Consider the following 12,012-nt stretch of genomic DNA (forward strand, 5'->3'; position numbering starts at 1 on the left):
TCTGCAGCTGGAACAGGGCAAACCTGTGGCTGTCTGACTGAATAACTAAGGGGAAGGGCTCCCTGGTGCGGAGCCTATGCCGGCAGCTGACCAGACCCCTGCGTGTTCGGGGCAGTGTAGGGAAAGCAGACTTGGAGAGGGAGCACTGGTAGGGTGAGCAGATAGCAACTGTGAAAAAACGGGACATGGAGTGGGGGGTAATAAGAAGAACAGGAGTACTTGTGGCACCTTAGAGACTAACAAATTTATTAGAGCATAAGCTTTCGTGGACTACAGCCCACTTCTTCGGATGCATATAGAATGGAACATATAATGAGGAGATATATATACACACATACAGAGAGCATAAACAGGTGGGAGTTGTCTTACTAACTCTGAGAGGCCAATTAATTAAGAGAGAAAAAAAAAAAAAAAAAAAAAAAAAAAACTTTTGAAGTGATAATCAAGCTAGCCGAGTACAGACAGTGTGATAAGAAGTAATGTGGGGGGTAATAGGCGCTCATATAAGAAAAAGTCCCAAAAAACAGGACTGTCCCTTTAAAAACGGGACATCTGGTCACCCTAAGCACTGGTAGGTTGTAAGCTCCCTGGGGCCAGGCCCTGTGTTCTGTGTCCATGCAGCACCTTGCACGGGGAATGAGAAATACTGATCAAGACCAGGATTGGGAGCCAGGACTCCTGGGTTCTATTCCCAGCTCTGGGAGGGGAGTGGGGTCTAGTGGGTTAGAGCAGGACTCCTGGGTTCTATTCTTAGATCTGCCACTGATTCACTGTGTAGCCCCTTCCTCACTGTGTGCCTCAGTTTCCCCATCTGTGCAACAGGGATAGTGATCCTCTGTTGGCCTATGTCACTGTGTCCGCAAAGTGCTTGGACCTCCTTAGGCAATGGGCTCGCGCTCCCCTGGAGTGCCCTGGCTGGGTCACGTCAAAGTGGCCCCTCCTGCCCCCTTGTCAATCATCTATTGTTTGTGTGGTGCTAGTGCCTGGGAACCCCAGGCATGGACCAGGGCCCCACTGGGCCAGGCTCTGTGCAGACACTGATCAGCTGTTGCTCTCTAGCCAGTGAGTCCGAGAGCAACAAGCCTGTCACGATGCCAGCTTTGGAACGAAAGAGAAGCAGCCGCATCCCATCTCCCCATGAAACCGCAAAGGCGAGCAGCTGCCTCGCATGCCAGCCAGCAGTGGGGGAAGGTGCCAGACGCTCTGTGGGCCAACTTCCCCCTGGAGTGAGCTCAGAGTGACTCAGCGGCAGCAGGTTGAGGCCTCTCTGTGCGCCTGCGCTGTTCTCTGCATTGCTGGTGCCGGAGAGTCATCCTCTCCGCGGCTGAATTTGCTGGGCCCGTTGTGTACGTGAGGTTTTGTTGCTAGTGAATCCAGCTGGAGGGGGAGAGTGTGAATTCTAGACTGGCCTGGATGTGAATACTGCAGGGAAGGTTGCGAAATGGTGGGTTAGACCCCACCCCATTAGTACACGCTCACTCATTCCGCTCGAGCTGGTTCCTCTATTCCAGGGGCAGCCCCACTGCTTTCAGCCAAGGCTGACCTGACTTAGGCCTGGTCTCCACTACAGAGTTAGGTCAGCATAAGGCAGCTTACGTCTACACTACAATGTTGCTCCCGCTGATGTAAGTCACCCACTACACCAAGCTAATAACGCCACTTCCGTGAGAGGCGTAGCACTTAGGGCAACACACTGTCAATGTAGACACTGCATTATTGACCTCGCCTGTTGGCTGTAAGCCCCATGCCAGGCTCGCCGCTGGAGCCCCCTGCCCTCGGGTGGGGCTGACAGCTCGGGGCGGGGGGGCTCCAGCGGTGAGCCTGGCACAGGGCTGACAGCTCAGGCTGTCCGCCCCCTACACTGCCCCATTTGTCAGTGCAAGCACTCCTGGTGAGGACGTGCACTCTTGGTAGAAGGAGGACAGTGTGGACATGAAAAACTGCGGTAATTACTGCGGTGGCTGTAGGTCGACTTAATTTTGTAGTATAGACAAGGCCTTAACCTGGTGGAAGTAGAAGGAGAATCTGCCTTTGGCTCTGCCCCCACAGGTCATGTGGCTGGGGAAGGTGTTGGGAAATCTGGTTTTTGAGCTGTGAATGGGAAACCCCACAAGCACCCCCCACCCCCTCATGTGAGGAGCGATGGTCACCGAGCCAGCTAGCCTCCCAAGGCTCCCAAGACTCTGCAATGCCCTGGGTAGGCAGCCCAGCGGGCACCTTCCCAGCAGTGACCTCGCCCGTTCCACACTGCTCCCCTTACATAGAGATGCAGCTGCAAGTTAGACCGTGCGCTCTGTGAGGGGCGGGGTACACTCAAATGGGTGTGGCTGAGCAAAAGCCTCCCTAGGCACATTCTCTAGCTGGGGGATGGCAGAAAGGGGTCGGGAACGCTCAGCGTTCTGGATGTTTGGAATTGCACATGAGGCCCCTCCAGGGAACATCCCCATGTCAGAGGGCCTGAGCCCTGGCACCTGAGGCACGACAGGGAGGGGGTGTGAGGCGGCTTTAACCCCCTTTGGAGCTCCCTGAGTTCTGGGGCCATGCACTGTAAGCAAGAGACGCTCTGGGGCTGCTCTAACATACATGCTGGGATGCAGAGAATACCCATAATACCATGCACTGTGTACAGCTGCTCCCTGCCAGCCAGGCAGGCCCCTGCAATGGGGCTATTCCCTGGGGACCCTTTCTCCCCCTCCTAAGGCCTCCAACTGTTGCTGGAGTGTCCCTGAAGGTTAGGCTCCAGGTCTGGGAGAGGCGCTCGCTGTGCCAGGCCGGCCCTCTGACGCCTGCTCATTGCTGTCACACTGTGCCAATCTGTCGGGGGCCTGATGCTTTCCCTCGCAAAGCCTCGGAAACCAACAACCCCTTGTTAGCACTGAGCGAGGGCTGCATCATGACCCATCCCGGAGTCAGGGAGCACAATGGGGCAGGGCCTCAGTCCTGTCCCTCGTGTCAGTTAGACCCAGGTGGGGGTGGGATGCCCTCCTGGCATGAGGGGGGGCTCTGGGGCATCTGACACGCACTTGGCAAAATCAGCCCGGGTCTGGATGTTAACTGGACCGCCTTGTGGGCATGTAGCAATGGCCCCTTCTGGCTCTTGTTCAGTCCAGAGCCCTGTGCAGGGAGCGGCTGGGAGGATGGAGGGGCTGAGACTGCCCCCTCCAGCAACACTCACCCTGGTGCCGTGCTGTGCTCTCCTCAGGCCCTTGGACAGCAGCAGCAGCGAGCGCCCGGACATCAGCTCCATCAAGCGCCAGATCCAGGTACCCAGCGCTCTTGGCTCAGGGAGGGGCTTTGGGGCCCTGTCACTTGTTTTAAGAGCTGAGGGAGTGAGAGAGCAGAAACTTGCTTCCTGTTCCCTCCAGGCCTCTGGCAATGGGGTGGGGAGGCAGATGTGAGGGGAACACTGTCAGCTGGTGCTCCTGGATCATCCTGCTCCCCCACCAGGGCAGTGAGCAGCAGCCCAGCCCAGCCCCCAGGGCCTGGCTTCCTGGCCCACAGCAGGTCCCAGCTGGGTCACAGAATGATCTCTGCTTCCTTGTGTCTAGTTATAGCTGCCGTTCCGGGGGGGCCAGCCTGGTGCTGGGGCCACAAGTTCACTTCTGATCCCTTTCCCACATCAGAAAGGCTTGTGTGCCTTCTCCTGCTGTTTGCTGGTGCTGTGTCTCTGCTCTGCAGAAGCAGGCACCCAAATCCTCTGCTGCCGGAGCTGATCTCTGCATGGAGGGGCAAAAGGAATGAACATCGTAAGTGCCAGGCTGGTGCCAAAGGGGCAGCAAAATCTGAGCTACCTCTGCCAGGCAGAAGAGCGACTCTCTGCTGTGGTGATGTTTGAGCTTCCTGGCCCGGAGGGGCTAGCACTGGAGGAAGCAGGCAGAGCCTGACACAGTAGGGTCTGGGGGTCCCTGGCAGGGATTCCCTAGACTTTGTTGGGCCTTGTGGTACATAGCCCTGAGCGTTGGCCAGTCCCCTGGAGCGTGCACCTGTGCCTGTTTTGATGTCTCTGTTGCAGTGTCTGTCCTATATCTGACTCTCCATTTAAAAAAGGGTCCTACACTGACAGGCCCCCATCTCCTCCCTGGGAAGCCAGGGCAGGGCTGGGCCTCAGGCCATGCTGACTCACTTGCTGTCTCCTGCAGAAAGTCACCCACGAGATGGACATGTGCTACGGGAAGATGGGCAGCCTCTTCCGCTGTGGTTCCCGCCAGACGCTCTTTGCCAACCAGCTGATGCGCTATGCAGACCTCTACGCCGCCTCCTTCATCAACTTCCTCTACTACCCCTTCAGCTACCTGTTCCGTGCACCGCCTGTGCTGGTACGCACTTGGCCAGGGCAAATCCAGGGCAAGGAGATGGGCTGGGTCCACAGGGAGCCTAGGTTAGAGAGGGAGATGATGGCCAGGACTCTGCCCTGGGTCAGTCTGGCTGGCCTGTCCTGGGAGCTTGGCCATTGTCCAGAGGGCAACTCAACAAGGCCATCCAATGGGATCAGGTTTGCCCTAGGCCAGGATGCAGCTGGCACTGCTGAGGGCAAGAAAGGCCTTGTGGTTCAGGCACTGAGCTGGGTGCCAGGAGAGCTGGGCTCTATTCCCAGCCCTGCCAGGGACTCTCTGGGCCTCAGTTTCTTCAGCGGGCATGCTGCTATTGACCCCTCTTGTGAGGCTTCATTAATATGTGGGAGATGCTTTTGAAGCCCTCTATGGAAAGAGATGTATAAAGGCTGGGAGGTGCCTCTAGGCATGGGGGGAGAGACCACTGGGTCCATCCTGTCGCTGCTTCCGTAGATCTACCCTGGTACAGCTCACGAGGTGGGGCCCCAACCCAGGGCAGTGTAGAGCTGGAGAAGCTCAGGCTCACTCCTGGGAAACAAAGTTCAGGGCCCAAAATCTGTGTGCAAATGCCCTCCCTGCGTCCACAGATGCCGCATGAATCGACTGTAGAGCACGTGCACCTGGAGCTCAGGGAGTCGGGCTTGTTAACGGGGCATCGGCTGCACCAGCTCAGCTTCCACGGCCACCAGGTGGGTGGGTGTCGGTAACACTGCCGAGCGCCTCCGGGGCTTCTCTTCTCCCTGCCTGGGGGTGGCTGCACTGTTGACCTTGTGCTCTTTCACCTCCGACCTTTCCACCTTCTACGTTCATTGCACCTGGCTTCTCTCTCCTCTCACCCTCTGGGCTGATCTCTCCCAGCTTCCCCCTCCCTCTCCTCACCACTAGGGGGCATCAGCTTCTCTACTGGGCTCGTGCTGCCCCTCACTGCCCACCTTGTCTGCCCAGCCACCCTGCATCCAGCCCACAGGCTACTCCTTGAGCGTGTCCTAGCCAACAAGCAGCCCCTGCCATGTCATCAGCACCCTGAAGCTGGGGCTGCTCTAGCTTTTTCCAAAGGCCTCCCACCATTGCAGCTCCACGGATGGTAGCAGCAGTTGGAGTGGGCATGGGCCTTCTTCCCCTGCCCAGAGTGGGTAAAGCCTGTGCCAGTCTACACTAGCGCTGCAGCTAGCCCTGGTGGATTTCCTGACCAGTGCTGGCTAGACCAGCTCTCTCCACCCTTCTATCTGACCTTTGAGGGTTGTGGTAGCCCTTGTGGGGCAGGGCCGAGCATACCTCAGCCATGGTGTGAAGAGTAAACACGTCTAGCAAAACTAATGCAGCAGCTCCCGAAAGGCACAGACTGTGTACCAGACTCCGCGCGCAGCAGCCTCAGGCGCTAAATGGGCTGGGCCAGCAGTGAACTCAATACAGCCCCAGAGCGGGAACTGCTCTCTGAGCTGATCAGATGCATTTGGATCTTGGCTCTTGGACCGCACCGAGTTGGGCTTTTGCACAGCACTTGGCCGGTAATGATGCCTGCAACCGTTCTGCCCAGGTAGCCCCGCTGGGCCTGTTCTCTGGCAACAGGTACTGCAGCACAGCGTGGCCAAGGCAGCTGTCAGTGAGCAAACAAGTCATTGAGCCAAGTTAGACCCTTACACACTCCCAGCTTTCAGCCCTCGCCCCTTCCATTCAGGTAAAGCAACAAGGGATGAGCCAAAGTGCTCTCCCTGAGAACGTGCTGTGTCTATCTCCTAACAGGCAGCACCAACCTCCCAGCACAATGACTGACCCCAGGGGCAGGCTGGCAGAGCAACCAAAGACAGGGCCATGCCCTAGCTACATCTGCAGCTGGGCTTCCTTAAAGCCATGGCGCCAGCCAGCTTGCAGCCACCCCACTCAGACTGCTGGGGATGTCCTGGGTGCTGGGCTCCTTTGAGCCATCTGCATGACAGGGGCCTCAAACTGCCTTAGTCCCGCTCCTGGTGTGGAAAAGCAGCCAGAGCAGGAAATATCCTGTTTTCATGCAAATATCCCTCCTAATTAAAAGCCAGGGGATGGTGCACTGAAGGCAGACGGTTCCTAATTAGAATGGGTTGCAGTGTCACTCCAACCTGCCCTCACAAGTCAAGATGATTTGGGGATTCAGGCCAGGTCATGTGATGGGAGCCAGGGGCTGCAAAGGCTGTGATGCACCTGAAGAAATGCTCCCTGCCCACACCCTGTGGGAAATGCTTGTGCCTCCACCTTTGCAGAAACACTGCTTCACAGCCAGTAACGTGAGATCGATGGGGCAGCGGAGCAGGAGGAAATCAGCCAATTGCCTCTAGTTCTCAAGTTAGGCCACTGGCTGCCTTTGGATTAGACAGGAAGCTACAATTCTCTTTGGGCTCTTTAGTGTCCGTCACTGTAGTTCTCCAGCAAAGCTTTGAGCTGAGCACTGCAGGGCTTAGTGACCCAGGCCTTCTACTACCTCCCTGATCTCCTTTTTGACTTGGTGCATCATACACACAAATCAAATCAGGTTAGCCAGATGCTGCTGGGTCAGCTTACCCAGGCCCATGCTCATGGCTTGGGGAGATGTTCAACGCAGCTCAGATTTGCTGTCTTTTGTCCTTTAAATGTTCAGTAACTCAGAAAACTTGAAGCTCTCCCCCCAGATTTGAGGGGCAAATATAGCAGGTTGCCCTAGACCCAGTGTAGCTGTGGGCTAGAGTTTTAATACTTAAATGAAGTGAGGAGTGGCATTAAAAATATAGTCCTGTGCAGGGCTCCACTGTGGGCTGTGTCTCCAGCAGCAGCCTGGCTGCAGCAGGAATGTGCACAGCCTCCAGCCCAGCATTCCCTCACTGCTGCAGAGCAGCCTGTGCATCAGGCTTGCTGTGTCACCTTGAAAAGCGCAGCGGAGAGGTTTGGAGGCCCTTGCCTGCTGCTGAGTAAGGACACACAGGGCACAGCAGGGAAGTGGTGGCTCTACAGTTTGGAAAACCAGAACTAGCAGTTGGGCAGGTCTTGTGTCCAAGGGCAGGATCTGACTCTACTCTGTGAGAATGGGGTTTTAGAACAGCAGTGACGTGGACACAGCTCTCAGGCAGTGCAACCGTCTCTCATTCCAGAACCTCAGAGGCATTTTTCAGGACACTGACAAGGCTGAGGAGGACGACGATGACTGAGCCGGGCCACGGGCGGATTGCTGACTGGACGGCAGCCGCCAAACCCAGAACAAAGCATTTTTCTGAGGCATCAAAATCCTGTGAAACGGGAGTGTTCTGAAAAGAAACACTGGATGCCAACTATCCCTGCCAGTCTAGCCTTAGCCACCAGTGCCTAAGGGGGCCCTTTGGAATCCAGCAGTTGTTTGCATTTTCCTCCAGGGATTGGTTGATTCAGTGGAGACAGTTCATGCCCTCTGAGGCAGAAAGGCTTTTAGCAGCCAGGGAAGGGTAAGAGGCCACTGCTGGTGCACTAGAAGTCTGTGGTATGCTAGTTTCTCTGTCCAGTCCCCACTGACTTCTCCTTTGCTAGGTTGACGCATGTAGCAGTTGTTGCTTTGTGTGTGTCTACTACAGTGGTGGGGTTCCTGAAGTCAGATACTCAGCCCTTACAAGCCAGGAGCTAGTGACCCTGCCCGATTCCACTGCTCTTACATGGGATGGGAAAAGAAAGCTCTGATTCCCTGGGGATTGTGGCTGAACCTGGATGCTAGGGCTTGGAGCAGGCAGTGCTGGTCTGTGCCCTCTGCCTCCACACCCCCACAAGGCAATGTGAACTCTCATTCAGTATATATTGAATAGCTAGATTTCTTTTGAGCTGGGATCCCAGCTCCTCCTTCAGGAAACACTCTGCAGCCCTACTGCATTTATATCAGCAGGGATGCTTGATAGTGCCCAACCCCCTCCCACAAACGGAGTACCGTTTTTAAAGGCTTGTGCATGAAGGTTGTCCTAGGTCTGTTCAGGGAATAAAAGAATCCAAACTGTCCCAATAAGGCTCAAACCTGACTGAAGTTTAAAGTCACAAGCTCCATACTTCTTCCCTTTGGTGCTAAATGATGGATCCACTGGAAATGCAGGTGTGCCCTAGCACTGCAGCCTTCCAGAGCAGGGCAGAAAGTTCCTGATTGTAAATTTAAATCAAGTCAGCTACCACAGTGGTGCAAAGACCATCTCAGAGTGAACAGGCATCCAGATCACAGCAGCATCCAAGTGTATATACCAGCTCTCCCTGCAATAGTGCTGAGAGGGCCCTACATCCACAGGTAGAAGGGGATGGAGAATACAGTGTGTGTGTGTGTGTGTGGGGGGGGGGGGGATGGAGGTTCCTTTAGGTCTGAGCACCCTAGACTGTGTGCAGAGCTGCTCCTGCATTGACTTTCATGGCTCAAAGCACACAGGCAGCTCTTTGCGTATGGAGGAATTTGACTAGGGTGGGAGAAGTTTTAAGGATATTGTATATATATATTTTTAAATTAAAGACACTACAAAGTAAGACCCCTGGGTACTGTCTTTGGGGGGAGAGGGTCTGATATGTGTCCCCCAACTCAGTGTGGAGACTGGGACCATACATGTATTGAGCAGACAAGATGCTTTAGAAATATTTAGTCACCACGAGTTTAGAAGAAGTTTCCTCACTGGTCACTGAAATACTGCACTGCTGTGGCAGTGGGAGGTCCTGCAGCCAAACCAGCTGCTCCAAGTCAAATCCTAAGAGTTTTCCTGCACCCTTTTAAGAGGCACAAGGCTATTGGAAGTGCCAACATTAGTTGTGCTGAGAAGCCCTGCTCATGTGGTGGGATTAGAGCCCAGGGCCTCTTTGCAAGGTCTTTGCTTTGCTCTGGTGTCCCCTCTTGGCTCATCAGGACCCTGCTATTCTGCTATTTAATGGCTCAAAGTATTCAGCATTAATTTATTCATCACAGTACCACCACCTTGGTCTTAGATAGCGCTCTTCCATCCATTGAGCTCACAGCACTTTACAAAGGTCGGTATTATTCTCCCCCATTTTATAGATGGGGAATCAGAGGCACAGACAGGTGAAGTGACTTGTTCAAGGTCACCCAGCAGGTCAGGAGTAGAGCCAAAAACAGCTACCTTGTGTCCCAGGCCAGTATGCAATGCACTAGGTCATACTGTGGCACAGGGTATGTACATTTATTAAGAGTAGTAACACTGTAGAAAGGAAATTACACATTTACCCCAGTATATTTACAGGCCTCCCCTTTAGTCAGGCAACTTCCATTGCTTGCCAGGCAGGGGATAGTTTTAGCCAGCGTGTTTTCTTTCCAACCAGACGCTGGGCCGGGACGATTGTTACCTTCCATCCCCACGGCCTGAGTGACTGGGCAGCTGTGAGCACAGCTGAGCCACCGGCTTTGGGGGGCAGTGGAAACATGCAGGAGACTTAGGGAAACATGTAGGAATGTGGTATATATTGCCCCGGGTGCTCAGGGGAGACATTCCAGGGAAGGACATGGGGAAGGTCGTCCCCTTCCTGGAAAGGGAGGAAGCCTCACGCCGAGGGACTCAGGTTGCGCTGGGTTTATCTGGAAAACTCCCAAGGTTTGGGCAGTGCAGCTCGGTACAAAAGGCCCAGCCGGGGAGCATCATCTCAGGGGCCTGTCTGAGCCCGGCCTGCCATGGGGCTAGATCTCTGGATGGGGGCAGAAGTGCTGGTCCCCCACAGGTCAGGGAGCAGGTCGAGAATCAGACCAGATGCAAGTAGGATTCCGGGGGGTGGGGTGGCCAGCGAATGTCCTGTATTGTAGCGTATAAATAAGTGCAGCCCTGCGTGCCCTCGCCGATTATCCTGTGGCATCCCGTCAGCTGGTGGGGGGCACAGTGTCAGTGTCAATGGGGTGGGGGGGGATGCTGTCAGCATTGATTGGGGTGCAGGGGGGCGTCCCCCTCCACAGGACTCTGGAGTACCGGTAAGTCCTTTAGGTTACTTTCACCCCGGACAGAGGAACCCATAACAGAAGGCCATGAAGCTTGTGGACACCACCAGCCTAAAGCTCCAGCTCCTCCTCTTCCAGCAGGGCCTCATTTTTACGAAACACAATCTGGCTCACATCCTCCATGGCCATTATTTCATCAAGGGAAGACACTACGGTGTCATGTTCCTTCAGCATCTCTGGGTAACGGGATATGGCATGCTCTATCCGCAGAGAACGCCGCACCGGGGTTAAGAATTTCAAGTCTTGCATATCAGACAGTCCCTTCATTCTGCAAAGAGTAGAAGAGGAGAAAGAGCCACTTAGCAGAAGCTTGGCTGGTTGAAGAGTCCCATTGCCCTGGTCTGGTCTCCCACACATAGACCCTGGACAAAGACACAGCACTATAAAGCAGGAGAGGTTTGGGGAGGATTTCCCCTACCCACAACGAAAGGCCCACTCCCATCTGAAAGGCTACAACATGGATCCCTTCACTGAGGCTTCCTTCAGATCAGTCTCCCCCTTAAAAAAAAAAATCACTAATCAGGGCTACCACAGCTCTGCAGGGCTCATTGTGCTGATGGCTACTCTGCCCACCCCTGTCCACCATCCTTTTTAAGGTCTTCCCCACATTTTGCTGACCTAGAAACAAGCAAGACAGACCTCAGGGCTGATGTAGTTGCAGCCATAATCAAGACACTGCAGGATCAACACTCTGCAAAGCTCAAAAGCAAGACAAGAAGCCAAACACCCGCCCCATGACCCCACACACTGATGGCAGAAGCATGGCAGATCTCTTGGCTAGTGACATGCTGGCTGATGGCAACAGGTAGAAAGGTTTGATCACTGGAAGTGAGGAACAATATACAACAGCAGGGATAAGAGCAGCTTGAACTGCAGGTTACAGGTTCTTACCTGGGTACGGGGACAACTTGTAACTTGACCGAGGAGACTGGCTTGCTAGTCAAGAACCTTAAACTGGACTGTGGAGTTGCCACAACCTGCTCTCTCATGCCAGGGCAAGGAGTTCTGGGCCCCTGAAGCACCGGCTGTTCAGCTGCATCCTCCACTATATGAGAGCTGACTTCAGCAGAAGGGTGTGCAGAGACCCCTGGAAAGGAAGAAAAAGGGCAGGTCAATTCCAAGTTTTGTGGCCGCAACTTGGCTTAAAGAGGGAAGGAAGGAAGCTGCAAGCTCGAGTAGGGTTATGGTAATGCAACACTTTGGAAGAAGCCAGTTTTCAATCTGTTCTAGCAAACAGTGACTTGCAAAAGAAGAGAACTGGCCGTGGGTCCTTCTCTGGGATGGAGTGAGGCACCGCTAAGGAAGGTTTTTCTGTTTTTAGAAATACTAGGAAGCGGATTTTTGAAAAATTCACCCTGGAAAAAAAAAAAGCACACGTTTAACAGGGATGGAAATTAACCCCCAGAACTGCTTTCCAAGGGATGGGATAAATTCATCAGCACTTGAGTCTTTAAATCCAGATTGGAAATCTTTTCCTACAGAGATATCTTGTAGTGCAACCACAAATTATTGGACTTGACAGTGAAATCAAAGGGTGATAATCTCCTGCCTGGATCACAATGGCCCTTTCTGGCCATAACATCTATACAATATGTATCTTCTCTACACTGGAAAGCACTATGGATCTTTGGAGAAATTGATGTATTATAGCAAACACCAAGGAAGTGACAGCTGATTAGCTGAGAGGGGAAATGGAATTTTATTCCAACTGTAACCTCTATTTAACCCAAACAACCTAAAAACAAA

At 53.9% G+C, this 12,012-nt stretch overlaps 2 protein-coding genes across 5 annotated transcripts in view; one reads left to right on the top strand and one right to left on the bottom strand.

The window, feature by feature from the left end:
* Positions 1-8,611, top strand: part of LOC128831565 (cytosolic purine 5'-nucleotidase-like) — a 42,368-nt gene extending 33,757 nt beyond the window's left edge. For 3 of the 4 annotated variants that reach the window (XM_054018100.1, XM_054018097.1, XM_054018101.1), the window contains 4 exons: positions 3,203-3,263; positions 4,140-4,316; positions 4,919-5,020; positions 7,430-8,611. In XM_054018100.1, the coding sequence (XP_053874075.1) occupies positions 3,203-3,263; positions 4,140-4,316; positions 4,919-5,020; positions 7,430-7,486 (397 nt within the window). In that variant the 3' untranslated portion in view covers positions 7,487-8,611. Of the gene's footprint in view, positions 1-3,105; positions 3,264-4,139; positions 4,317-4,918; positions 5,021-7,429 lie in introns of those variants that run through there. The other variant, XM_054018099.1, reaches the window with a different exon arrangement.
* Positions 8,612-9,439: 828 nt separating this feature from the next.
* The window catches only part of CKAP2L (cytoskeleton associated protein 2 like), a 31,827-nt gene continuing 29,254 nt past the window's right edge, over positions 9,440-12,012 (bottom strand). Inside the window, exons 8-9 of the mRNA XM_054018096.1 lie at positions 11,158-11,353; positions 9,440-10,534 (exon numbers count right to left, since the gene is read on the bottom strand). Coding sequence (XP_053874071.1) covers positions 10,318-10,534; positions 11,158-11,353 — 413 coding nt within the window. The 3' untranslated portion in view covers positions 9,440-10,317. The remainder of the gene's footprint in view (positions 10,535-11,157; positions 11,354-12,012) is intronic.

Source organism: Malaclemys terrapin, chromosome 2 (genome assembly GCF_027887155.1).
Source record: "Malaclemys terrapin pileata isolate rMalTer1 chromosome 2, rMalTer1.hap1, whole genome shotgun sequence".
NCBI lineage: Eukaryota > Metazoa > Chordata > Testudines > Emydidae > Malaclemys > Malaclemys terrapin.